We start from the raw sequence: 25,196 nt of genomic DNA on the forward strand, positions 1-25,196 counted from the left end.
ATTGACACATTAACAGACATCTGTGTGTGTGCATCAGTTATACATATGGGTGGGCTCCATTCACTACACAGGTTAAAGTACAAGAAGGTTGTGAGGTTTTAGTACTTAATTTCAGCATAAATAATGATTGGCGGCGGGGGTAGTGTCCAGTTTGCCGGCTTAGAATTCTGTCCCACCTGCGTTCAGATAAGACAGCCTGGACTCTACCATTTGCATTCTATGGTGCGGGAGCTGTTCTATTTTGAACTATTTTGAAATATTGGCTGAGAAAGTTCCATGAAAGTCTGTTGTGTAGTTTTTCAGCAATCCTGCTGACTAGTTCAGAGGGAAATGGAAGGTCCTAGCAGCTTGTGGGAAGCAGGTCGTGGACTATTGAGGGCTGTAGCGGCAGAACAACGGGAGGGAGAGTCAGCAAAGTGATTGTCAAGGAGAGCAGAAACATCAGTGCAAAAACTTCTAAAGAAGCTCGGGGTTTGAAACGCTCTCCTCCCTCTACCACTTTTCCCTCTCATCCCTTTCATGAATTAAAAGCACGGCCGGTCTGTGGGGAGAAGCATAGTTAATTCTGATCAGATCTCCTTACTCCCACCCCCCCACCCAACACCCCAACCCTCGCCGCCGCCCCTGCTGCCGCCTCACTTCCCTGGGCGACGGTTGCCAGCAGTCTGACAGACGGAGATGGGATCTGACAGTAAACAGGCGCGCGGATGCCCGGCTCATGATTGACACGTAGGCAGGTCGGCGGGGGCCCGCCCCCCTCCTAATCCTGCCCTGTCAGCTCTAATTGGGGAGGTGGGGCTCTGTGTCACCAAGGTGACTGATTGACAAGACCCCAGCTTTGCATAGATATGAGGGAAAGGTGGGAAAGTTCACGCATGGCATCACACTGTTAACACTACTATACTGCTAATAGAGATGTGTGTGTGTGTGTGTGTGTTTTGCAGGTGAGAAGACTCATGAACATGTCAGAGCCCATAAATAAATCCACCACAATAAAACCTGAGCAAAACTGACACGTACACAAGACGCTACACGGATACAAGAGTGCTTGTACAAACAAATGCACACTCACGGGACATGGAGGAGGAGTTTTGAGTGATTTGTGATGCTGAGCTGACATATTTCTATCACCTATGGAGTGTGCTAGTGTTGGTGGCCGAGTGGTTAGCATGTAGGCTACACAGGAGATCGGTAACACCTGGATTTAATTCTCCGTTTGGAGAGTTTGCATGTTCTCCCCGTGCATGCGTGGGTTTTTTCCGGGTACTCCGGTTTCCTCCCACATTCCAAAAACATGCTAGGTTAATTGGTGACTCCAAATTGTCCATAGGTATGAATGTGAGTGTGAATGGTTGTTTGTCTATATGTGCCCTGTGATTGGCTGGCGAACAGCCCAAGGTGTACCCCGCCTCTCACCCAAAGACAGCTGGGATAGGCTCCAGCATACCCCCACGACCATATGTCAGGAGTGAGGATAGGCGGCATACAAAATGGATGGATGGATGTTTACTCTTGGACATGACTGGTGGTTAGAGGTCAGAACTCCCCAATTTAACTTAGGTAGCAACAAAAATTTGGTATATTGCTAAAAGACCAAAGCTCAATTATGGGACTAATTACTATTATTATTTTTTTACTTATAATTATTCATGTTCGACGAACTATTGGGAAAATATATTAGTATGAAGACTGACTCCATCTACAAGGGCCATAATCAATGCGAGGGAACTAAACTAGCATGCTAACAAGACAGCTGGCACGCTAACTAGAAATCTTAAAGACAGACTGATAGATAGCTGGATGCTATGAAGTGAAGAATAAATGTAAAGTTGTTTTGATGTAAATACTAAACAGGCTCAGCATGGTCAGTCACATTTAATAAGCTTTTATGATGCTCCTCTAAATTAGGATTGTGTGCTAGCTCAATTCCAAGCTTCATGTTAGCCAAACGATTGGGATTATGTTAATATTTAGCGGGATTGCAGATACAGTCTATCTTAAGCAAACTAGCACACTAACCAGATAGATATTGTTGATCACTAGCTAACTTATTAGTCAATGCCTAGGGAATAGTTGTGGACCAATAATCATTGTACACAAGGTATTACCTAATATTTAGCTCGCTTTGCTCGTTTTTGCTAGGGGATATCCAAATTGCAGCCCAGTGGCCATTTGCGGCCCGCGGCTGTTTTCTATCAGCCTGTGCCACATTCTACAAGTGTAATTTAACAAGAAAACTTTTTTTTAAAAAGGTAAAAAATATATATATATCAGCAAAAATAGAAAAATCAGCAGTCATTTTACAATAACAAGAAAGAAAAAATATATATTCTAATGCTAAATAAATAAATATAATAAATAATTATATCATAAATAAACATTTAAACAAAGTAAGATTTAATTTGAATTGTATATCAGGATATTAAAAACATTAATACATTAATTTTTGCATATGTGTGATATAATTGTATTTTTATACAAGACTACCACCAGTGGTACTCCTCACACAGTTTGAGAATCAATGTTCACAGCTATATAAGCATGCTAAATGCTTAGGACCACCGTGTCCTAACTGGTTTGGATTTAGACATGATTGGTAATGCTAACATCTCTTAATTTGCATAAAATAGCAATGTTAAAGTGTAGCGAATTGTTCCGGGCTTTTCAAGGGAGTGAGGGATGTTTAAAGCAGACATTTCCTTAGAAAACCATGTAAAGGAACTTCATCAGTCACTGGGATGTAGCATTGGGGACCACTTGCAGTCAAATAGGTGTCATTCATCAATACATACATTCAATAGGGATGACTTTTCAGAGGATTAGTCAAAGGTTTGCCCTGTTGGTCCCACTGAATCCACGTATGGGATCCACCAGTGTCAGCGGGATTCATGTGATATTGAAAAACCATGCTTCATGTAGCCTGCTATTGTAAGAACACAACTTCCACCCAAGGATGTTGCTCAAAATGCAAAATGCATGCAAGCATACAGTACATGGAATACAGATAAATAAAAAAAACACTTTGATTGATGGTGGCCATGTTTTTCAACCAGTCTTGTTCAAATTTCACACAAAAACACTTTGAGTCCCCTAAAGCGGTATACCAAATTTTACTGTGATTCGGCTAAACCTCCTTAAGTTACCGAGCGTATAGCGCAGGAGTGGGCAAATGTTTTGACTTGCAGGCCGCATTGCTTTAACAAAATTTATTGGGGGCCAGACTATATATTTACATTTACACGTAACAGTCCACCTGGAAGTATGATATCTGTAAAAGTGTGTGTTGTGTCTCTTTTTTTTAGGACCACATCAAATAACGGAATTGATCAAACAGCTACTTAAACCATCAAAATGTTTGATGGTTGTATGTTAAGTTTAAATTAAATACTTTGGAAAGAACGGCGGGCCGTATTCAAACACTTGGCGGGCCGGATGTGGCCCCCCGGCCGTAGTTTGCCCATCTCTGGTGTAGTGCATGCTTTGTTCAGCATGTTGAGCTGTGTGACAAATTTGGAGTCTATCCAACTAACGCAGGTGAACTTTGGGGTTTCATAACAGCGCCACCATGTGGTGTATTTGTCAGACAAATAATAGCACGGACAACACACTGTTAAATAATCTTACACAAACATCATCTACATGACGTTTAAAAGCTGCTTTTCTTTTAGGGATCATGAACGACAAAAGTGTGTATGCGGATATAATGCACATATGCAAGCTCAGGTGTGAGTGTGCTTTGATTGACAGCTGCCACTGACCCGTGCCAGTCAGAGTGCCATGCTGCAGGGCGATGAGGTCGATCGCTACGGAGACGACCTTCGCCCTCATCTGCATCCCGCCTTCATTAGCGCAGGCAGGCAAGGAGAATAACAACCCAATAAATTAATAAAGAGAAAGAGAGGGTGAGGGGTGGGGACGGTGGGGGGATAGTTGCGGACACGGGGCGGACACAGGGGGGGTGGGGTGGGTTTAAACAGGAAAGGGAGGGGAGGACAGGAGAAGTGTAACGAAGAAATGTGTATTTACTCTCTAAATTGTATCAACGCTTCCTGGGGTGAACTCTGACGGTTACTTAGCATGCCGCCGACATAGCCGACGTGTTAATAAAGTATGAGGTTTAATCATCTATTGTTGTTCAGCAACAGACTGCAGAGGGAGAGGTAAAAGAAAAACACATCCGCACACAGAAAGAGCTGAGGTGTTTGTGTGTGTGAGTTGGCCTTGTCAATAAATGATGAGCAAGTATGTTACGCGGGATATACTGGTGGTTGGGGGCTCTTCCCAGGAGGACTCCCTAGCAATGATACATCTTGCAGCATGCTTGCACTCTACACAACACCTTTAAATAGCTGCTTTTACTACCACCACTAATGCTGATTTACTTCAAACCAGTGACCAAGCACAGTATTGTTTTGCTGTGTTACTAGAAGGGCTTCACAAAAATTGATGGACAAAGCAAACAGCAGGGTCCTACAATCCAGTCATCTGACATCATCCCTCATGAACCAGGAAGTAGCCTGCCAACTAAGAAACCGTCACAACCAGATTTGATGTCGCGTTACCCCAGGATCAGAGCCGCGGAAACAACCCTGCCGCATGTGTCATCACTAGCTATCAATCAGAAAGTCACCTGCTAGCTAACAAACAAACGATTTTTCCACTTTCTGTAAAAGGATGCATTTTCCCTTTTTTGTATTTGAGTCCCGATAAAACCAACTCTGCCTGCTCCAGAATCAAACATGATACAATCCGGTCATCTGACATCACCCCTCATGAACCAGGAAGTAGCCCGCCCATTAAGAAACTGTCACAGCCAGCTAAGATTTGGTGTAGCGTTACCCCAGGATCAGAGCCATGGAAACATACGCTGTGGACAGGGTCACATTTTCTGATGGGGGCTCATTCTCAGCCAATGCGCCAAGAATGTGTGTCAGCCTCAGGCCGGTGGGAAAGAAAAGAGAGACGAGTAAACTGATAATCGTTCTATTTTAATTCACCCACTCAACCATCTAGTGTAATGGTACAGCTGCTGCCTTTTAAAGGCAGAAAGTGTGGGTTTGATTCAAGGCCCTGATGATTTTCTTAAATGAATCATCTATTAATTTGTTATTTTGCGCTGAAAAAAAAATGATGTTTCCAATAAAGCCATTATGTAATGGGTGAAGTCCTTTGGTGCTCCGATATAGCAAAGTCTCCGCCCAGGTTGGTTCAATTAAGTCTTGAACAAAAGATCACACGGAGAGGCACGGCACACAAAGAGACAAAGTAGCAAAATGATGAAGGAGGCTAGGAGTAGCGATGTTAGGAGATGTGCCGTGGCTTTGAAGCGTATGTCGAGTAATGGAGGAGGCGTTTCTATTTAAGGGAGGAGCCCCAGATGTTGACGTACGAAGGCTCGCTGCCTGGCTGTCGCACGTGACTGCTTTGAGAAGTGATGCAGGTATTGCCGCAAGGTCTGACAACAAAATAAACCCCTCAGGCTCCGTTCACAATGTGGGTATTGGACAGAGAGATACGGTCAGTATACGGTCAGCTCAGAGTGTGGATGTTGGCCTTTGGAGCGTGTACCGGAAAGATTCCAAAAGGTGGTACACGTCACTTATTTCGGTAGCCATCGCACCTTGTGTCAATGCCAAACAATAGCTGGCCGGAATCTGGGCTCTTGCAGACTACACAGAAGAAGGGCTTTCGTTAGAGAAAACTGTTTACGGCGAGGTGTGCTTGACTCCTGTCCAACCGAATTGAAAGAACAGCAGAGCAACATGCCGCCCGCTATCACCACCTCATCAACCAGCATGGAGGAAGATGAGAGCGGACGCAGGTAATGTGCCTGCACCTATTTTGTCTCTAAATGAAAGAAGCTGCCTGCTTTAGAGGAGGGAGACAGGGGGTGGGGGTGGGGGGCAAGGAGTGCGAATGGCGGTGAACGGCGCCCGCTGCGCCAGGGAGGAAATTCTCATGGCGATCGATGGAGAGGATTACTGCGGGCTTTGGCAAGGGGCTCTGGATCTGAGCAGTATTCTCTATGGGGGGGCCTCCCGGGAGATTTGGGAAGGGCCAGGGAGGGGGAAAGTAAAGAGAGGGCTAACCTGGAACTGTCAGGCAGCTGAGGAGGAGGTTGGCCTTGCTGGGAAGAAGAGGGCAGCCAAGGTCCCATTGGACGTCACTCTGGCCCTCACACTCAAAACACATCATGGAGGACCTGTGGAGGAAAACAAAATAGAGAAAATTACACATTTATCACATTAAAAACTTGATTGCGTGGACTTGGTTCTTTGGGTATGCACTTACTAGCAGCAACCAGCAGAGGTGCTGTTGAGTCCGACTCAAGAAAACTGCAAAAAAGAAATTCTTTGTTAAACCACTTTGCATAAATATTACATTGGCAATTTGCATAATGGACCATGATGCATGAGATGGACACAACCAGTCCAGGGTGTACCCCACCTCTCACCCAAAGTCAGGTGGGATAGGCCCCAGCATGCCCAAAACCCTATTGGGGATTTGCGGATAAAGGACGAATGGATGGATATAAAGGATGCTGTAGGACGGCGGACAAGTGGTTAGCGTGCAGGCCACACAGCTAGGAGACCCTCGGCCAGCTCTGTGTGGACTTTGCATGTTCTCCCCGTGCATGCGTGGGTTTTCTCCGGGTACTCCGGTTTCCTCCCACATTCCAAAAACATGCTAGGTTAATTGGCGACTCCAAATTGTCCATAGGTATGAATGTGAGCGTGAATGGTTGTTTGTCTATATGTGCCCTGTGATTGGCTGGCCACCAGTCCAGGGTGTACCCCGCCTCTCGCCCGAAGACAGCCAGGATAGGCTGCAGCACCCCCCGCAACCCTTGTGCGGATAAGCGGTAGAAAATGAATAAATGAATGTTTACTATACTGGGAGTGTAAAGGTGACTATAGGGGTGTTATTTCATGTCTAGAGGGCTCTAATAGTGTTAAAAACCCTAAGTTGGATTTACGGTTTCTACAGGCTTTCTATGCTCCAACTACAAACATATTCCATTCATAAATAAGAAACTCTACTTATCATGGTCAGGTCTGGAACCAATTCACCTCCATAAACGGGGATTGCATGGAAGGAGGAGTTCAGAACATTCACAGAGATGTTCCCGTATTAATAAAAGTACAGAAACAGAAATAAAAATACTAATTATTTGTCACCTAAAGCTCACATGTTTAAAATCAGTAGTCGTTTGCAAACTACATGAGTGCGAAACGTCTCACCCTCACGATTGGTCAAGGCTACATGACTCTACGCCGGATCTATGATTCATTTGGTGATGAGGAGCTGTAAAAAGAAAAAAAAAAGGAGTGGAGATTGATAGAAGATGAGAGACCAGTGGGAAATGATATGGAGGAGCAGCATGGTGGATGTGGAATTAAATGGCATAATTAATCAAGCACCAAAACAAGCACGTTGCTCATACATTTATGATGTCCATTTTTTCCACTTGAGAGGTAATCAGCACGTGTGTATGTTAGCGCCCCGATGCGTGTCACGTTGACCTCCGGCCCATGTGACCGTCTCGACTCTTCCATTCGATGGCCTCTCCGTGTGCAAACTAATCTCCGAGACAAGCAGACGCATGTTTTTGTCTCCGCATGTCCTTTAAATGAGGACGTCTTTAAAATTGGGTTCACAACTCGCAGCTCTCTCTGCGGAGTTGATGTGTGTGATGCTTAACCCTCAGAGAGGAGGAACTAACCATTTTAAATAAAGATAGTGTAGATAACACAGCGATATCACCCTATAAGAAACGAGAGTCTGCACACACTAAAAACACACAGGTTCTCTTAACATTACAGAGAAATCTCAACATTCCAAGTATCGATCCACAAACTCTTGACTGACAAACGATGCTGCTTGTCATGCAACCTTGTAGGATATATTCCTGCCTGACCTAATTTAAATGTTAATATCATTCTGCCTTTGCTTCTTTATGGAAGACAAAAGGTCATTTCCTTTTTTTTTTTTTTTTTGTCAGATCATTGAAGCCACGCCTAGAACGGCCATTTGTCAACGCATGTGTCAATCTTTATATTAAACCTCTATTTACCAATATGCTCTCATCACACAACACCAGAAAACAAACACTGCAATCACAATCACATAAACGTTGCATGATTTCTAAAAAATGGTGCAAACACACAAATCATGAAAGAAATACTGCAAGATAGCCATGCTATAAGATATGAGCAGGATGGCTGTTAAATACTGATATTTATATAATATTTGACAGTACAATACAGCTATAGGCCCAAGATCCCTGAACGTACGCAAGATATATACCGTATTTTCCGGACTATAAGTCACACTTTTTTCATAGGTTGCCTGTTCCTGCGACTTATACTCCAGAGCGACTTATAAATGAAAAAAAAATGTTTATGTTACATAAACACTGGACACCTTTTCTGTTCATGTTTATTTTTTGTGCAGCTAAATAACCATTGTGTTAGCATACCTTACATCTATTCAGCCTGTTCTCTGTTTTTTTATTTCTTGCCTTCCAAGAGGATGTAACGTCTGTTTTGGTCAACTAGTTTGCTAAATAAAAAATGCGACTTATACTCCAGTTCAACTTATGTATGTTCTTTTTCTACCCAATTATGCTTTTGGCCTTGTGCGACTTATAGTCCAGAAAATACAGTATATTATTTTGTAAACAGGATACACATTTAAAGACAAATTGTGTTATTATTGCTTGTTGATTTTCCTTAGATTGTACCTTTAGTACTATTTTCCCATTTTTTTCCTGCTCATTTTTAGTGTTTAATTGTAACAATAACACCTTAGTCACGAGCCATATTCCTGCTAAGGGCCCAATAAACGTCGCTGCTAGCATATTAGTGAGACTTCTTCGACTAGTCAACGTTTCCAGTTTTTTTTAAATAAAATAAACAGCTCTTTTTGCATACCTCAAATGGTCCCCTCTCTGGTAACAACTGGTGATTCAGAAATCTTTGACAGTAATTCAGGGGCATCCATCTCTGCTTGAATCGCTGTGCTTTATCATTGAGAGCTAGTGAAATAGACGCATGTTGACACCTCCATCTTGGCTCTAAATAAAAGTCCCAGGCCCATTATGAGCATGAGGCATAAACACATCAAGCAAAGCAGCTCAATAACAGCTTGTTCCTGGAGCGCCGTCATCCATCGACGTATCAATATGGAAATACCGCCATGGCCCAGACATTAATCAATGGGGCTCCTAAGGGGGGGGGCACCTGAAATCATCAATGAGACGGATCGGCCGGCGGTCAGGCTCGGACAGGCCGTATCGATAAGAGCATTTCCACCTGTAGAGGCCGGCCTGCATCAGAATTCAATAGCAGGCGCAGCTGCTGGCTCCCTCCAAGCCCCACAAAGACACGCTTGAGCGGGGATACGTGCCTCGACTCATCATGGCGGACGTGCCGCCAGCCTCTCTTCATGCTCAACAGCCTCTTGCTTCTGTGGAGCCATATAGTGGAGTGGAAAGCATGAGAAAGCTCAGCAACAGTGACTTCAAATTAACTTCTTTTGTCTTTTATTCACTTTAACCCCCACCTTATAACCAGTTGAGGCGGGAAGTGGAGGTCCGACATGAAATGAGAAAGGCCTCGTCTTTCCTCTCATCTTCTTGACTCGCCTTCATCTCGAAGTGAGCGCGGGATTAAAACGTCCGACTTCCGTATCCCAGAGCCAATCAATGAGCTTCTGTTTGCCGCCAAGTGGCCTAATGAGGAAATTAGGTATGGGACGAGAGAGTCACCTAGTGGCTGTACGTATGAATTACATGCACACCTTGCCAGTCGAAATGAGGGACAAAATAAAGGTTTTACCAAAACACCTGCCTTTATAATAAATTATATTTGTATTTAATATGAATTATTATTCACTACTATTTATTACAATGCATTTAACAAAAAAGCACTCGAAATAGCTCTCTGTATGATGCAACATGAGCACTCTTGTTATGTAGAGGATCTTTGGCAAGCCTAGAATGTTTGCATCCAGCTGCTGCAAGGCTTCATGTTAAGCTCATACTAATTGACTCCAATTTGCAACTCATTAAATACCACACTATCCTCTCTCCATCACAGCACCTCTTGAAGGTTAAAGTTCAAGGGTCATGTGTCCGGTGTACACACTTGGCCTGCCCTTTTCATTCCCAATCAGCCCCTCCGCTCTGTTCTTTTTTTTTTTTTTTTTTTTTGCACCATGAGCCAGAAAAGAGAGAGATGCAGCACCACAAAGGTCATGGCCATGGATTTCCTTTTGCTTTGACTCAATGAAAAGGTCAGATGAGGGCACCATGAAATGGCAGCGAGGCCTTCACGGGGACCACGGAGTCCGCACATCACCCTCAACTGGCAAAGAGCGATGCCCCCCGGGAAGCAGGCGGAGTCTCGTGGGCATGGGCGGGCGTGTACAGCTTGGTAATGAGAAAGTATGGAAAAGTTACTGCACATAAAGTACAAATATATTTATCTATACCGCTTTTCCTCACTGGTATTCTGGAGCCTGTCCAGGGTGTACCAGGGTGAAGACTAGCAGCATAGAAAATGGAGAATGAAATGGTGGATGGAAATTCCCATCCCTTTTTACTTGATTTTTCAGGGTTGGGATTCCTTATTTTGGAAAATTCAGAGCTTCTGACTAAATTTGTAAAAAATAAAAAATAACAAAAAATACAACTTTTTACTAGCATTGTAGTATTTATTACATTAAGCAATTTTCCCAGAATCCTAAGCTGGAAGCATAGAACTTTACATAAAAGAAATCCAAATCAAGTTTCTGGAGTAAAACCCTGGAGAAAAGGGGGCAGCATGGCTCAGGTGGTCGAGCGGTCATCTCCCCAACCCGACCTTGGGCAAGATAGTGAACCCCCAGTTGGTCCTGATGCTGCGTCCAAAGCGCTATACAAGTGAAAGACCGTTTACCAACAGATTTTGTAAGCATACAAAAGAGGTAGGGCTGCACGGTAAAGGAGTGGTTAGTGCTAGGAGACCCGAGTTCAATCCCACCCTCAGCCATCTCTGTGTGGAATTTGCATGTGTACTCCGGTTTCCTCCCACATTCCAAAAACATGCTAGGTTAATTGGCGACTCCAAATTGTCCATAGGTATGAATGTGAGTGTGAATGGTTGTTTGTCTATATGTGCCCTGTGATTGGCTGCCCACCAGTCCAGGGTGTACCCCGCCTCTCGACCTAAGGCAGCTGGGATAGGCTCCAGCATCCCCGCGACCCTCGTGTGGAAAAAGCGGTAGAAAATGAATGAAGTCAGTAAACCAAGTTTCTGTAAAAATTGCAGACAATATTCCATCCCTTTTTGTAATATAATATCATATCTATACATTTTCCCCCAGAAACGTGATGGGAAACTTTTAATTCAATCATTTTGTCACCAATTGAAGTTGAAAGTGTGTGCGAGACAGGAAGAAAAGCTCAGACTGACTTGTTTGGCACCACCTGTTGGTTTTTCATGTATAAACTTGGGAAAAATCACATTTTATGAGCGCTAATGAAAGAAAACATGAGGTACTTTCAGATTAACCCATTGTGTTACATTCCGTGTTTGTCTTTGTGGGTTTTTTTTTTGTTTTTGTTTTCAGAGGTCCTCGACATGGCTGCTGCTGATTGGCCGTCTGGCACCCAAAAAACAATTGTTTGGAGGTGTGAGATGCCGGTTCTTTCTTCCATTTTGGTCATTGTTGCATCTTCTAGTCGTTTTCAATGAAGCTGTGGCAAACCATGACCTGTGCTTTCTGCTCCCTTCTTTGTTGTGGAATTATTTTTCCGCCTCATGCCTCTGCTTCGGGGGTCCAGACCTTTTTTTCCACACAAATATCACATTTTTGAGCTGAAGATGGAGACCGACGTGAGGCGTGGTTGTACAAGATTTCATTTATTAACTATGATACAGATCACATAAGGCCTTGCTGTATACACCATTCCCATCCAGACAAATGACCATACTCAGCATCGACAGGTTATCTTTTCACTTTACAGTACTTCATTACTTTGTTTCCTTTGTATTATGACCCTCCTTTGCCCCCCCCCCCCCCCAACCCCCAAATAGTTCATAATATTCTCTTAAATAGTCAGAGTGGTGAAGCCCTCCTTCCTTCCTTGCTGGGGAAGAATTCATGCACTATAGTGGGCACCCCCCCAAAAAAGCATTTTCATTTGAATTATTAACATAAAAACTTAAGATGTTTTTTTTACTATCACCACTGACTAAAGGGCAAATGTTAGACCCCAGCCCACCCCGAATAAACCATTGAAGAACACTTTCTATATAGTTGGCTTGTTTAGTTTTCATATTAACTTAACAGACATCTGTCACCATCAGTTGCAAAAGAAAACGCGGCCATTGCCGACTCATAAAAAGTCTTTTTTTTTTCTTTTTTCTAATATTCCATTCTGCAGTGTCACCTTTTTGCCCAGTCTTTGGCTGCCTCACAGTCAGTATCATCACACGGATGTACACACACACACACGCGCACGCACACACACGTACCAGTGGTCAACACTCCTCCCATAATCAGCCCTGCCGCCATCTTTGCCTCCTCCTCATAATACGGATGAGCATTCCTCGCCGTCATGTTTGTTTGGATCACGATGCTGCTGTCTGGACGTCAGCTCAGTCCAGCACACACACACACACAAACACACACACACACATTAGGGGTAAATAGGTAGTGTAAAAGCTCCTGTGGGAGTTTTGTAATTGTTTAAAAGGCTTTAAGGGCCAGCGAGGGGCTTCCGAGGAGATGCAGTCGCAGGTGACCTTGCCGAGCATCTGTTTAACGCTCTCAAACACAAAAATGTAGTTGAAAAGCAATTGGGATGAAGGCTCAATCCACCTCTCGGCCCATCTCGCTGGTTTCCACGGTAACAGCAGGCTGAGCCCCGGGAATTTGTGATGCTCCATTCCGGTCATGCAGACACATGAATGAACTGTCTGTTCCCGTCGCTCCCGACAAAAAACACAACTTGAGGCCCTCAAATGGGAAATGACAGCCGGGTGTAGTGGCAGAGCACTGTCACCGGGGGCAGTGTTGAGTAGTAGGTTTTGGAAATTACAGTGTGATTGTTAGTCCCATGGAAAATTACACTGTGCTATGCAGGCTGTGAAAAATATTAGGGCCACACTGAAAAGAAAAAGGAAAATTTATTACAAAAAATAAATTTAAGAAAAAAAATTAGCATTTTTTTATTATATGGGCACAACTTTTTTTCATAAAAGCAGTTTTATTGTTAGATCATGAAAAATGTGGTCATCTTAACTGTAAAGTCATATTCCATGAAAAAAAGCTGTAATTTTATGGTATATGATTATTAGGATGATGAGGAAAAAAAGTTTGTCAAGAATAAAATGGAAATATTACAAAAAAAACCCAACTTGAATATTACTATTTTATTCGTGGAAATTTGGGGGGAAAATTTTAAGTCATATTATAAAATAAAAAAAAAAGAAGTCAAACGTATCAGGGAAAAAAAGTAGTAATTATACAAGAATAAAGTCATATTTTGTGTGATTTTTGTGTTAAGTGATAATATTAGAAGAAAAAAATGTCAATTACATGAGAATATACTTATATTTTGTGCAATTGTGTATGTTCTCCTGTTTTATTTCAAAAAGCTGATATTTCACAAATTTTAAGTACAAATAATACAAAGAAAAAAATGTTAATTTTAATGAGCGGTGGAAGTCAAACTTTAAAGAAAAAAGCAATTAAACAAGCATAAAGCCTTTTTAAAAAAACAATGTGAGGGTTGTAATTGAAAATGAATAAATCAATTGGCAAAAAAGTCATAGTAATAATTTTAAAACATTTTAAAAATTATTTTAATGGATTGTATTCTTTTATTCTTGTAACTTTTGTATAGTTGTATTTCATTTTTCCTTTAAGTGTGGCTATAAAACTCCTTTGCATTAGTTTGTCATGTATTTGTTTCAATAAAAGCGCCTCCAAACATGAGCCCCCTGGCCTTCCCAGCTACTTTAGGCCAATCCGAAATAAAGTGAGTTTTTTGATGACCTCTTAGGAACAACGGCAGGTAGACGTACTGCTTGTCAGTGAAACTGCAACATATATTCATGTTTTCTAATAATCTCAACTGTTTATGTTAGTTTTCTGTACACCCGACGACTCTTGTGGAGACGATGCTAGCTAGTTTATAGCTAGCTACAGAGATATACACACCATGAAAACGACCCATTGTTAGTGGCTTGCAGTACCCGATTAGTCCTCAAGATGTCAGTGGTGCGCTCCCGGATGAGTGAGCGATTGACAAAGCGAAAAATGGCTGTCACGTGACATCCCAACGCCAGTATTTTAAAAGGAAATGTGCCTTGAAAGTGCTCAGGAAAGTGCTTTTTGAACAAGGTCCTTGCTCTGAAAACTGCAGCAATGACTCTCTCTCACACACACACACACACACGCACACACAAGAGACCAGCAAGGGGGTGGAAAGTTGATGCGATTAAAAAAAACCTTTATCTGTAACTTGATGAAGAGGAGCAGCTCACATGTTGAGAATGCCTGAAAGGGCGTGAGTGCGCCTATGATTCCAATCTGCAGATCCGGTTGGTTGGGTTTTTTTTTTTTCTTCTCTACCTTCCACTTCTCCAGTACTTCCAAGGAGCCTCGGGTGAACTCAGGTGGTAAGAACATCCTGTTGGGTGACATGTGGCAAAAAAAAAAAAAAAGGTGTGTTCTCTCCAAACAAGACGTGACGGGTCAATGTCCTCTTCCTACTTCCTCTCATCCATGTCCGCTTTCCCTTGATCCCCGCTTCACAGCGTGTGTTGTTCTGTAGGGGGGTGATGGGGGTGCAGGGAGGGCGGCAGCAGGGCAGGGATGGGCGACTGGGGAGTAGGGGGCGGGGAATGGGGCGGCGACTGTTGGTGGTGGTGGTGGTGGTGATGGTGGTGGATCGGGGGGCCGTAGTGAGGGATCACAGGCGGCGTCGCCGGGAGGACGTAAGGGGTTGGAGGGGACGGAGTCGGCGAGGAGGAGTAGCCCCCGGCCATGCACGAGTACGCCGAGGTGCCGCCCCCGCTGCCGTAAGACGAGAGCGTGGAGGTGGGTGAGCCCGGCAGGCCGTCGGCCAGCGGCTGATTGTAGAAGAAGTACGAGCACTGGTGGATGAAGCTCTCGATGATTGTCTGGTAGGTGCGAGTGGCGGTCAGGGCGTCCATGGTGGTGAAGTCGGGCATCATCAGCGTGGGCCAGAAACAGATGGACAGGTTCTCGCTGGTCATCAGGTTCAGCTTGTTGTTCTGGCTCACTCTGCAGAGAGAAACATGCCAAGGAATCATCATGGAGTTGTTGGAGTGCACTTCTTAGCTGCAACCAGCGGAGGCGCTGTTGATTCAATAGCAACTAGTGTGACGACTAGGAAAAAAAAAAAAATATATATATATATATATATATATATTGTAAAATATGTCACATAACTTTATTCTTGAAAAATGTTTTTTGTGTGTCCTAATAACAAAAAATGATTTTTACCAGTGTGATGTTGTAATAAAAAATATTACCAGAAAAAATACATGCAGTGTGTAGTTGCAATTTAAGCAAACCTAAAATTGTAGGTTACAAAATAATTGTACATATTTTGTTATATTTAAGAATAAAAAAATTGAAAATTGTAATTTCTTTTACTGCATGAGTGTGAACTAAAATATGAGAAAAACATGATTTATTTTTTAACCATATACAGTTGTGTTATGAGAAAATGATTGCAATCCATTTTATTACACAAAAATACATAATTATATAATAAAATATGTGATTTATAAGAATTAAAAACGTTATCCTTGTAAAATTGTGATTTTTTTTCCTCACATAATTTAAGTATGAAGTATTTTTTTTTTACCAAATAGTTGTATTGTGAGCGAATGTTGCAATTTCACAACACGAAAAAAAAAATATATAGGAAAAAATTCAATACGTAAGAATAAAATATGCAATATAACTATTCCTGTAAAATTATAAATTTTTAGTCTTATAGCGAAAAAGTAGCAATAATAATTTTATGAAAAAACTTAAATAGTTGCAATTTTACAGAAATTAAATTGTAATATTACACAAAAAATAAAATTTTACAAGAAGAAAATGAAATATATAACTATAAAGCTATAATATATAAATATAAGGATTTTTATTACTCTTGTCATAGCAAACTAGTTGCACTTTTACAAAAATGACAACCAAAAAGTGATATCAGCACTTGATTATTTAGTGTCTCCTGGTATGTTATGTATTTTGATGAGTAATCAATGCAAATAGTCTAAAAAAAAAAAACAAGACAAAAGAAGAGATGGATCATGTGGGATAGTGTTCCAATCATACAATTATAGCTGCAAAGCCAAAATACTTGGACATTAGACAGCGACAGTATGGATGGTCATGATGCAATACATAGCAACACGACTACTCTGTCCCGCCCCTTCTATCAAAGCATCTGCCTGTGATTAAAAGGCAAAGTCGATGCCATGCACTCTTCCTATTAGTTGACGCACGGGCCATCAAAACATTACTGTGACTCTTCTGGACTGGTTTTCCTTCTTCTGTAAGCCGCAACAATAACGTGTGTGTACTTTGCCTTTCTGTGTGTACTCGAGCTACTTGCCAGTATTCTTTAAAATACTGATTAATTAGTTTTTTGAGTATTAATTAATTAATTATTAAATATGAATTCATTTTTTTATTTATACGGTCATTTATAAAAAGAGAAAAAGGCATGTGATTGACCTTCCGTGTTCCTGAAAGCACAACTGGTGAGTCAGGCCATTGTCATGGAGTGACAAGTCGGTACAGTGCAGTGGAAAAGGCGGCACTAAATAAGCGCCACCCATCTTGTGAACGTCTCCAACGCCCGTCCCTTTCACTCACTTGTTCAAGTGGCTGATAACATATTTGAAGACCTCGTAATTCTCCCTGGGGAAGCGGCGGAGGATGTCCTTCATCGTCTGGAAGCGCTGCTCCCTGTCGTTGATCTCTGAACGGCGGCAGAGGACGGGAGGAAAAGCAGCCGAGAGAAAAAGACGTGAAGATGTGAAGAGGGTAATGACTGCGCTCCCAAACAAATGGGTATAGGAGACAGTGATTTCATACTATAATCATTCATACACACTATAAAAGTGCTTGTCAAACTCTTTGACACAAAGACCACACAGTGAAGTGAACAAATACACCCATTTTACATTACATGAACCCCCCCCCACACACACACACACATACACAGGGTGTGTCGAGGCTGATGGCAGCAAGGAGTGAGTCAGAAAAGCTGACATCACCACCCAAGAGTCGGTTTGTGAGCGGGGCAGACGTCCCCGACGTGATTTACAAGCAGAGAATTTTGGACTTTTTATTTTTATTTTTACAGTGGATTAAAACCACATTTTAGCCAGTCCTAACTGTGACAGCGGTCTCTCTTTAAGCACAGGGTTTATTTACACTTATTTAGCGCAACATAGAACCACAACAGAACCATTGTTGTTATGGCGGCTCAAAAAATTGAAAATTGGAAGCTGATTTACTGAATAGAATTCCACAATCTATACAGAGGCAAAAATGTCCTTTTCAATGCATCCATAAGCATAAACGGTGCAAAAGCAATGCATTACTTGGCAACCTTCCACCAAATGAAGCTTTCAAATGGCGTATTTGGCTCCACTTTATTTTCATTCTTTCCATTGTGGCACCCCCTGCAGGAGCCTTATCGGGTCCCCGTCATGGCTGAAGGGTCTCACTGGGGCCGTTTAAAAAAAGAACACACGCACACACACACACACACACACACAAGTGACAGCACGATGCGGCCTCGGGGCTAAATCTTTTAGCATGATGCAAGTCTAAGCTGTGCCTTAAATCTTTATTCCTGAGTGGAAGCGGAGAGTGAAAAAGAGCAGCTAGAAGTCTCCTGCATTCTGCTGTCATCTTGCCTAAATATTCTCCCCTCCATCCTATTCTGCTAAGCCCTCACTGAGAGCCGAATCCAATTCCCCCCATGAATGGACTTGGATTGGGAGACTTTTTGCTTGTTAAGTTCAAGAAATGCAAACAGGATTTTCAAGGCCAATCCAATATACTTTCAGGTTTTTCTCATTTGAAGCCAGGACTTACTGAAGGCGTCCACCAGCTCCCCCTGCATGCTGTAGGGCACCAGAGGCTCGGGCAGCTCCGAGAAGAAGGCCTTCATGGCGCCGGCGACGGTGTTAATAGTGAAGTCTTTCTCCACCAGGTCCAGGTTGTGATCTGATGAAGAAACCATATGAGTGTTATCCACTTTTGGAACATTCGCATCTTCTCACGGGGCAACGGGATGGAAAGCAAACTTGGAGTTACTTTAGAGGAGTCCGTGTACAGATGAATAGAATTCGATGCCGTTATGAACTAAATCAAGGTGACCAAACTTTACCTTTTTGCTTTGTTTTTCCATCTTTTCTGTTTATTTCATGGTTCACCATTTTCCCCTTTTATTCTGATATTTTGACTTCATCTTAATACATTTGTACACATTTTATATATCACTTGTACTGCATCTTTATTCACTTTTGTCTTTATGACTGTTATATTTCAGGTTTATTCTATTTTGGCTTCATTCTCCTAATATTTTGTTTGCATTGTCATCAAATAACAACCGCAGTAATAATGGCCCCCAGGTTGCAGTTTGGACACCCCTGCTCTAAATGCTGTAATCCCTTGCCACTTCAAATTCTGCAGCGTCGCTCAATCATGTGGCTGAATATGGTCTATTAGTCCAAAAAATATGCATATTTGCAAATATTATATATTTTTTACCTAAATGAAGCATTTTCAAGCATAAAAATGGCTAAATGAACTAAAATACAAATACAAGACAATCCGAGGATGCAGAAGATGCATTCAAAGGCGTTGTGATATGTAGTATTCCACACTGGTCACTAGGTGACAGTAATGTTACATTTATAAGACAACAGGAAGTACCAAACAGGAAGTAAAAAAAAAAGAACAAAGAATGTTCCCAGTGCTAACATATGAGTCAATATTATGTTTTCTTTATGCCTGATTTTCTCTCATTATGTATTATATTGAGTAATACAAGGGTAAAAATGACTATAGGGGTGTTATTTCAGGTCGAGAGGGCTCTAATAATGGTCGTAAACAGGTTTTATATCCTCGAACTAAAACTAAATTCCATTTACAAATAAGGAATCCTACTTTGTGGAAATGTGCTTGGCGTGGTTGGGTCTGGAACCAATTAACCATAATTTTTAATGCACTTGAGGTTGTATTATGAAAATGTAATTACATTTTTACCCATTTGTGACGCCAGAGAATACTGATACTGAACCTGGCTTTCAAATCTTAGTTCACACAAAAGGTCCAACTTTGCACCCTGTGACTTTCTGCAGAAAAGTACCATATTTGAGTGTTTATTGTAGAATAAAAAGCATAATACGTGAAACTGACTGCATAGCTTCATACCTTGGTCAAACTGACGCTGCATGCTCTCCATTTCCGCCTTGTTCCCGCTGACCCTGTAGATGCCCTCTGTGCTCAAGCCTGGTAAAAAAAAACAAAAAAAAAAGAGCAAAAAGGTTTTTAGGGATTGCATTTACTTGCGCTGTGGTGTGTAGAAGCACTCCAAGTTGCTCTAATGGCTGATTGTAATGTCCCGGTGTGTTTAACACGCTAGTAGCACTATTTATTAAAGCCATAAAGCACTCCTCAAGGCCCGCCGGTGACAAGTGGGCACACATTATTAACAAGACACAAGAGGCTGGGAATACTACTTTCTAAGCCACTAACATTGTTCTTATTTACTAGGATGTTTTTGATGGATTGATATTTCACTCAAGGCTGCTTCTGGACCCTCAAGCAAAGGCCAGAAAACTCCCATCACTCATGTTTACCTCCCGATATGTTCCACCTTGGCTTTTCCCCTCGCCATCTGCTTGTACCGTTATGCTTCCTGGCTTTTTACTGGCACACGAAAGGCACGGTAAAGTGTGATGTCTGAAGGTTTATGTTAGAGGCTGACTATAGGTGGTCCCTGTTGGGGCTTTATGACCTGCTGACAGCACATGAACAGCATCGGGAGGAACATGAAAGAACAGCTGCCATTTGTTTCGCCTTCTTTTCATTATGACCGACAAACCACACGGTGGAAAAAAAGACGGAAATTTGCTTATTTTCACTCATGCGTTCTTACCATTTCAGTGGAGCGTTAGTCGTAATGTAATACATGCTGGGTTCTGGTATCAAAACATGACTCGTAGACAGCCTGAAAAGCTCTCATGTTGTTAGCATTAGCGTGTAAGCTAACATCCCAGTTGTGTCCAAACTAATCCAACACTAACATTCTTAACAGCAGTGTTATTAACATTATAAATAGTTTCATTTTGTCTAAATTAGCTGTTAAAAGATGACATTAACAGCACAGGACAGTCAACGAGCAACAATGGCAGCTAGCAGGCTAATGTCTCTTGTTTTACATAATGCTAGCACAATTCCAATGCTGTATGCAAATTACAATAATTTTCTTAATTCTACTCGAATTAACTTTGTAAATCATGTCAAAGTAAAAAAACTTTGTTTCCTTTAATATTTCAAAATTCTTCTTCTTGTACTGATGACACCATACCCATGATATTTTTACTTTGTCATAATATTCCGTAACTTGATTTTCATTTGTTGTATTGTTTTTCATAATATTAATAATATATCTTTTAGATTTGAACTTTATACTATTATAAGGATACTTTTTTCGCCTCATAATATTATTTTTAATAATATTATCTATATATTATATATAATATATGTATATTATATTATATTATTATTTTTATTTATTAATTTTTTATTTATTATTTTATTATTTATTAAAAAAAATAATGCATCCATCCATTTTCCTCCGCTTATGCAAATTTAATGCAAATTTTCCAATTTTTTTTTTTTTGTAACTGCTCAGTTGTTTTTTTGTCTGACTTTTTTCCTGCCGGAATTCCAACATTGTATGAGCACTATGGCAAATTTGGAACGTAATAATTGCTCCTAGTTAGCATTGCAAATACGGCCGTGAGTCTACAGTACAGTTAACGCTCCAATATGAAATTTGCTTGATTCATGATTCTACATAAAAAAAACATGAAAACCAATGCATCTGCCATCACTGAAATGATCTCTTCAAACTTTTCCATGGAGATAAAGAAGAATTGAAGAGAGGGAGTGATGGAGAGAGGTAAGAGGGGTGAGACGAACGAGGAAGCGAGGAAATAACAGAGCTTTCAGTCAAGGCGTACGCCATCGACCTCCTCTCTCGTCGTCTCCCAATCAATTATCCACAAAAGCTTTTGAAAGAGGACAAGAGGAGAGGGAGCGAGAGTGGTGGTGGGGGAGGCTAAATAGGAACAGCAAAAACCCAAGGACGAGAAAGGTTTGGAGGTGTCAAAGGGATTCACGAGGACCAAAGTAGCACGATCCACCATGGTCTCCGCCCCGTACTGGATCAAAAAGCAATTTACATTTACTCACCAATAGTTCGGGATATTGGGCTTACGGGTGAAATTTCACTATAACCTCTTCATTTCACCTTCTCCAAACTGTCCGCCCACCTCCCCGAGGCAACACATTTATAGCAACACACACCAGCATGAGCCTTGTTTATGTCTTATCTACTCTTATTGGGTAATATATGTTTAAGAGTGACTGTAGGGGTGGTGTGTCATGTCTAGGGGGCTCTAATTATGTTAAAAAATCTATTTAAAAGGCTGTAAATAAGTTATCTATGCTCTTAACGATTTGACTCCTGTAGTGTATTTTAGATTCTGTAATATTGACATTTGCCTTTCAGCACTCAAAGCCCCGCTTTGTTTTTCCCCCCACAGAAAACATCTCATTCACCATAAGTTGGTATTAATTTCTAAATATGGGATAGTACAGTTAAAATGCATACATGTATTACTGCTAGAATGCGCACATGTTAAGGTCTTTATGCTAACAATGAGTTTCTTGACACATGTTTAGACTTCACACTTTGTGTCACACTTTGTGTGACCAATCACAGTGGAGTGGGCGTTCCCCGAGGCGGGACGTGGATGGAATAAATTAAAACAAAACTTTTAGCGGGAAGCACAAATCCAAGGAAATACACCTGGAATAGGCGCAGATTGTGGAAGATCTAGAAAGCTTTCTGTGCGGGTTATTGTGTGTAGCTGCTCTATAGGAATCCACAACTCAATAGAAAGGATCAAAAAATGAACATAATAGATCCCCTTTAATATTTCAACCGCATTTTCAACCACAGCCCTAAAGGGTTATGGTGCTAATTAGCATTGGTAACAAAATTTAGACCTGAATTAACAAAACATTGCTCAATGAATAGAGGTGTCATTTAAATGACCACCAAAATTGAGTAGAATAGGGGATACATCGGGTTAATAGATGTTAGCCTTCCATGCCTAACATATGATCCAATTCAATATCTGAACCAAGTCATTTTTTTATAATAATCCAAGTGCTGGCAACCTTGGAAAATAAATAAAACTAAAAAAATGATAGGTAGAAAGAACCTAACTGTCTTGCAACAGAAAAAGTATGATGTGATTCCCACCTTTACATTGGAAATATTTGGAAGATACATGACATGACATTCTGGTCGCCTTCAACCACTGATTTCTAGTCTTTGCAATAAAAAATTCCATGCATTGGAGTTAACTGAAGTTAGTGTGGGTGAAAAGTGTGTAGTATAGATATGAGGTGCGCCGTAGTATGTCTTTCTTGAATTCCAGGGAAGAACATTACCTTGCAAAAGCCCTGAATACACACCAAATGGGAACCAACTGAAAGAGAAGGAAGCGATGTGGAGATACAGAAAGGGGACAGGTGATAAGACGGCAGAGAAATGGAAATGTGGGTTAAGAGATAGATGAAGGAAATCAAAGCTGACAGGTAGAGAGTGCTCAAAGAGAGGAGGGGGGAGGAGGAGAAGTGACTCAGATGTAGAAAAACAAGGTCGCTGAAGGACAAGGATGGGAAGAAATAAAACACCGGAGGACGCAATAAAAACACACCTCAGGAGGAGTGCGTACATAAATGCTTTTTTTCCTCCCTTTTGTCGAGAAGTTGCTGCGAAGGAGCCGCTCCATTACACACAGCGAGGTGAAACCTAACGTGACGCCTTATTTATTATCCCCAGACTTGCCTCCACTCTTCCACGTGCAGCAGGCGGCCGCTGGATGTTTTGGAAGGCTTGAGTAATCCACACATATGCAGACTTAACAGCAGCGAGAGATTAAAGGCGGAATGTGCTGGAATGTCAGTAAAGCGGCGGAGATGTTCTTGATCAACTCACATGCTCAAATGTGCCTTGCATGTGGGACACTGTATTGCTACACAATGCTTTATTTAATTGAATATCTTGACAATACACAAATTAATATTGGTCGCATCAGGACATAAAGGGGACCCATTAAGTTCATTTTCAGTCCTTTGTATCGAGTGGTGACTCCTACAGAGCAACTACACACAATAACCAGCACGGAAAGCTTTCTAGATATTCCAGACCTTTCATTCATTCATTTTCTACCGCTTATCCTCACGAGGGTCGCGGGAGTGCTGGAGCCTATCCCAGCTGTCTTCTTGCGAGAGGCGGGGTACACCCCGGACTGGTGGGGAGCCAATCACAGGGCACATATAGACAAACAACCATTCACACTCACATTCATACCTATGGACAATTTGGAGTCGCCAATTAACCTAGCATGTTTTTGGAATGTGGGAGGAAACCGGAGTACCCGGAGAAAACCCACGCATGCACAGGGAGAACATGCAAACTCCACACAGAGATGACCAAGGGTGGGATTGAACCCTGGTCTCCTAGCTGTGAGGTATCTTACAGACCTATTCTGGCCGTATTTCCAAAACAGCCTGTTTTCATTTATTTCACCCGCGGCCTACCTCCGGACACATCCACTCCACTGTGATTGGTCACACTCCCAAGACAAAACAGTGTAGCAGACGGCAGAAGGAGGGCAGTCCTACAGATTGTACCCGGGCATGCCCATATAAGGAAGTCCAGCTTACTGTGACATCACAGAGAGCTGATGCTCTCTTTCAGAGATCACTTCCAAATGTGCAACCTCATTATCTGAAACTTTGGCATCTTTTAACACAAAAATACAACATTCTATAAAGGTGAAACACATGAGTAAGCGTTTTATGTATGTCTTTAATAGTTTAACAAGTATGAGTCTGACCATAGGGGTGCTATTTCATCACTAGAGGGCTCTATTCATTATTTTCTACCACTTATCCTCATGAGGGTCGCAGGGGTGCTGGAGCCTATCCCAGCTGTCTTTTGGCGAGCCACCAGTCCGGGGTACACCCTGGACTGGTGGCCAGCCAATCACAGGGCACATATAGACAAACAACCATTCACACTCACATTCATACCTATGGACAATTTGGAGTCGCCAATTAACCTAGCATGTTTTTGGAATGTGGGGGGAAACCGGAGTACCTGGAGAAAACCCACGCATGCACGGGGAGAACATGCAAACTCCACACAGAGATGGCCAAGGGTGGGATTGAACTCCTAGCTGTGAGGTCTGCGCGCTAACCACTCGCCCACCGTGCAGCTAGAGGGCTCTAATAATGTAAAAAAATGTAGTAGTAAACAGGTTCTCTATGTTGTAACTACAACATTTATGAATAAGGAATTCTACTTCATGAAAATTAATTTACCAGGGTCAGGTCTGGAACCAATTAACCACAATAAACAATAATAATGATAGCGGGTGTAAAAGCTGCGTATGGTTTATGGAATGAGACTGTAAGCAATTGGAAAACAGCCCCGCCAGTGATGTTGTTTCTTACCTGTCGTTTCAATGAATCGTATACACTTCTCAATAAACACCGGGATGGGCCTCTCTGGAGTTACCACGGCAACCAGCGGCACTCCGAAGTAGTTGCTCTCAATAGGTTTGGAGATGGAATGCCTGGGTTTGGATCGCGTTTTCTGAAAGAAATGAAAGACGAGATTGATGGGAGAAACCAGAGAGAGAATTGAGCTCTTTTGTCTCACTTGATTGACACTGACAACGCAGACAATAGGACTCGGAGCGCGCCTCCTTCGGATGGAGAACGGGCAACTTGGGTGATATGGCAAGTATACACTTGAGCACACACACACAAAT

The 25,196-nt window shown here is 41.9% G+C and overlaps 2 protein-coding genes across 11 annotated transcripts in view; both read right to left on the reverse strand.

Annotated features, from left to right (window-relative positions):
- Positions 1 to 9,699, reverse strand: part of npas1 (neuronal PAS domain protein 1) — an 86,730-nt gene extending 77,031 nt beyond the window's left edge. For 8 of the 10 annotated variants that reach the window (XM_058079678.1, XM_058079672.1, XM_058079677.1 and 5 more), the window contains exons 1-5: positions 9,565 to 9,699; positions 8,934 to 9,468; positions 7,242 to 7,305; positions 6,292 to 6,335; positions 6,090 to 6,202 (exon numbers count right to left, since the gene is read on the reverse strand). The gene's annotated coding sequence lies outside the window, so the exon portion shown is untranslated. The remainder of the gene's footprint in view (positions 1 to 6,089; positions 6,203 to 6,291; positions 6,336 to 7,241; positions 7,306 to 8,933; positions 9,469 to 9,564) is intronic. The other 2 variants (XM_058079679.1, XM_058079673.1) reach the window with 2 other exon arrangements.
- Positions 9,700 to 11,405: 1,706 nt separating this feature from the next.
- Positions 11,406 to 25,196, reverse strand: part of arhgap35a (Rho GTPase activating protein 35a) — a 69,341-nt gene continuing 55,550 nt past the window's right edge. The window contains exons 3-7 of the mRNA XM_058079668.1: positions 24,877 to 25,018; positions 19,486 to 19,563; positions 18,142 to 18,273; positions 16,909 to 17,014; positions 11,406 to 15,300 (exon numbers count right to left, since the gene is read on the reverse strand). Of these exons, the coding sequence (XP_057935651.1) occupies positions 14,805 to 15,300; positions 16,909 to 17,014; positions 18,142 to 18,273; positions 19,486 to 19,563; positions 24,877 to 25,018 (954 nt within the window). The 3' untranslated portion in view covers positions 11,406 to 14,804. The remainder of the gene's footprint in view (positions 15,301 to 16,908; positions 17,015 to 18,141; positions 18,274 to 19,485; positions 19,564 to 24,876; positions 25,019 to 25,196) is intronic.

Source organism: Doryrhamphus excisus, chromosome 8 (assembly GCF_030265055.1).
Source record: "Doryrhamphus excisus isolate RoL2022-K1 chromosome 8, RoL_Dexc_1.0, whole genome shotgun sequence".
Taxonomy (NCBI): domain Eukaryota; kingdom Metazoa; phylum Chordata; class Actinopteri; order Syngnathiformes; family Syngnathidae; genus Doryrhamphus; species Doryrhamphus excisus.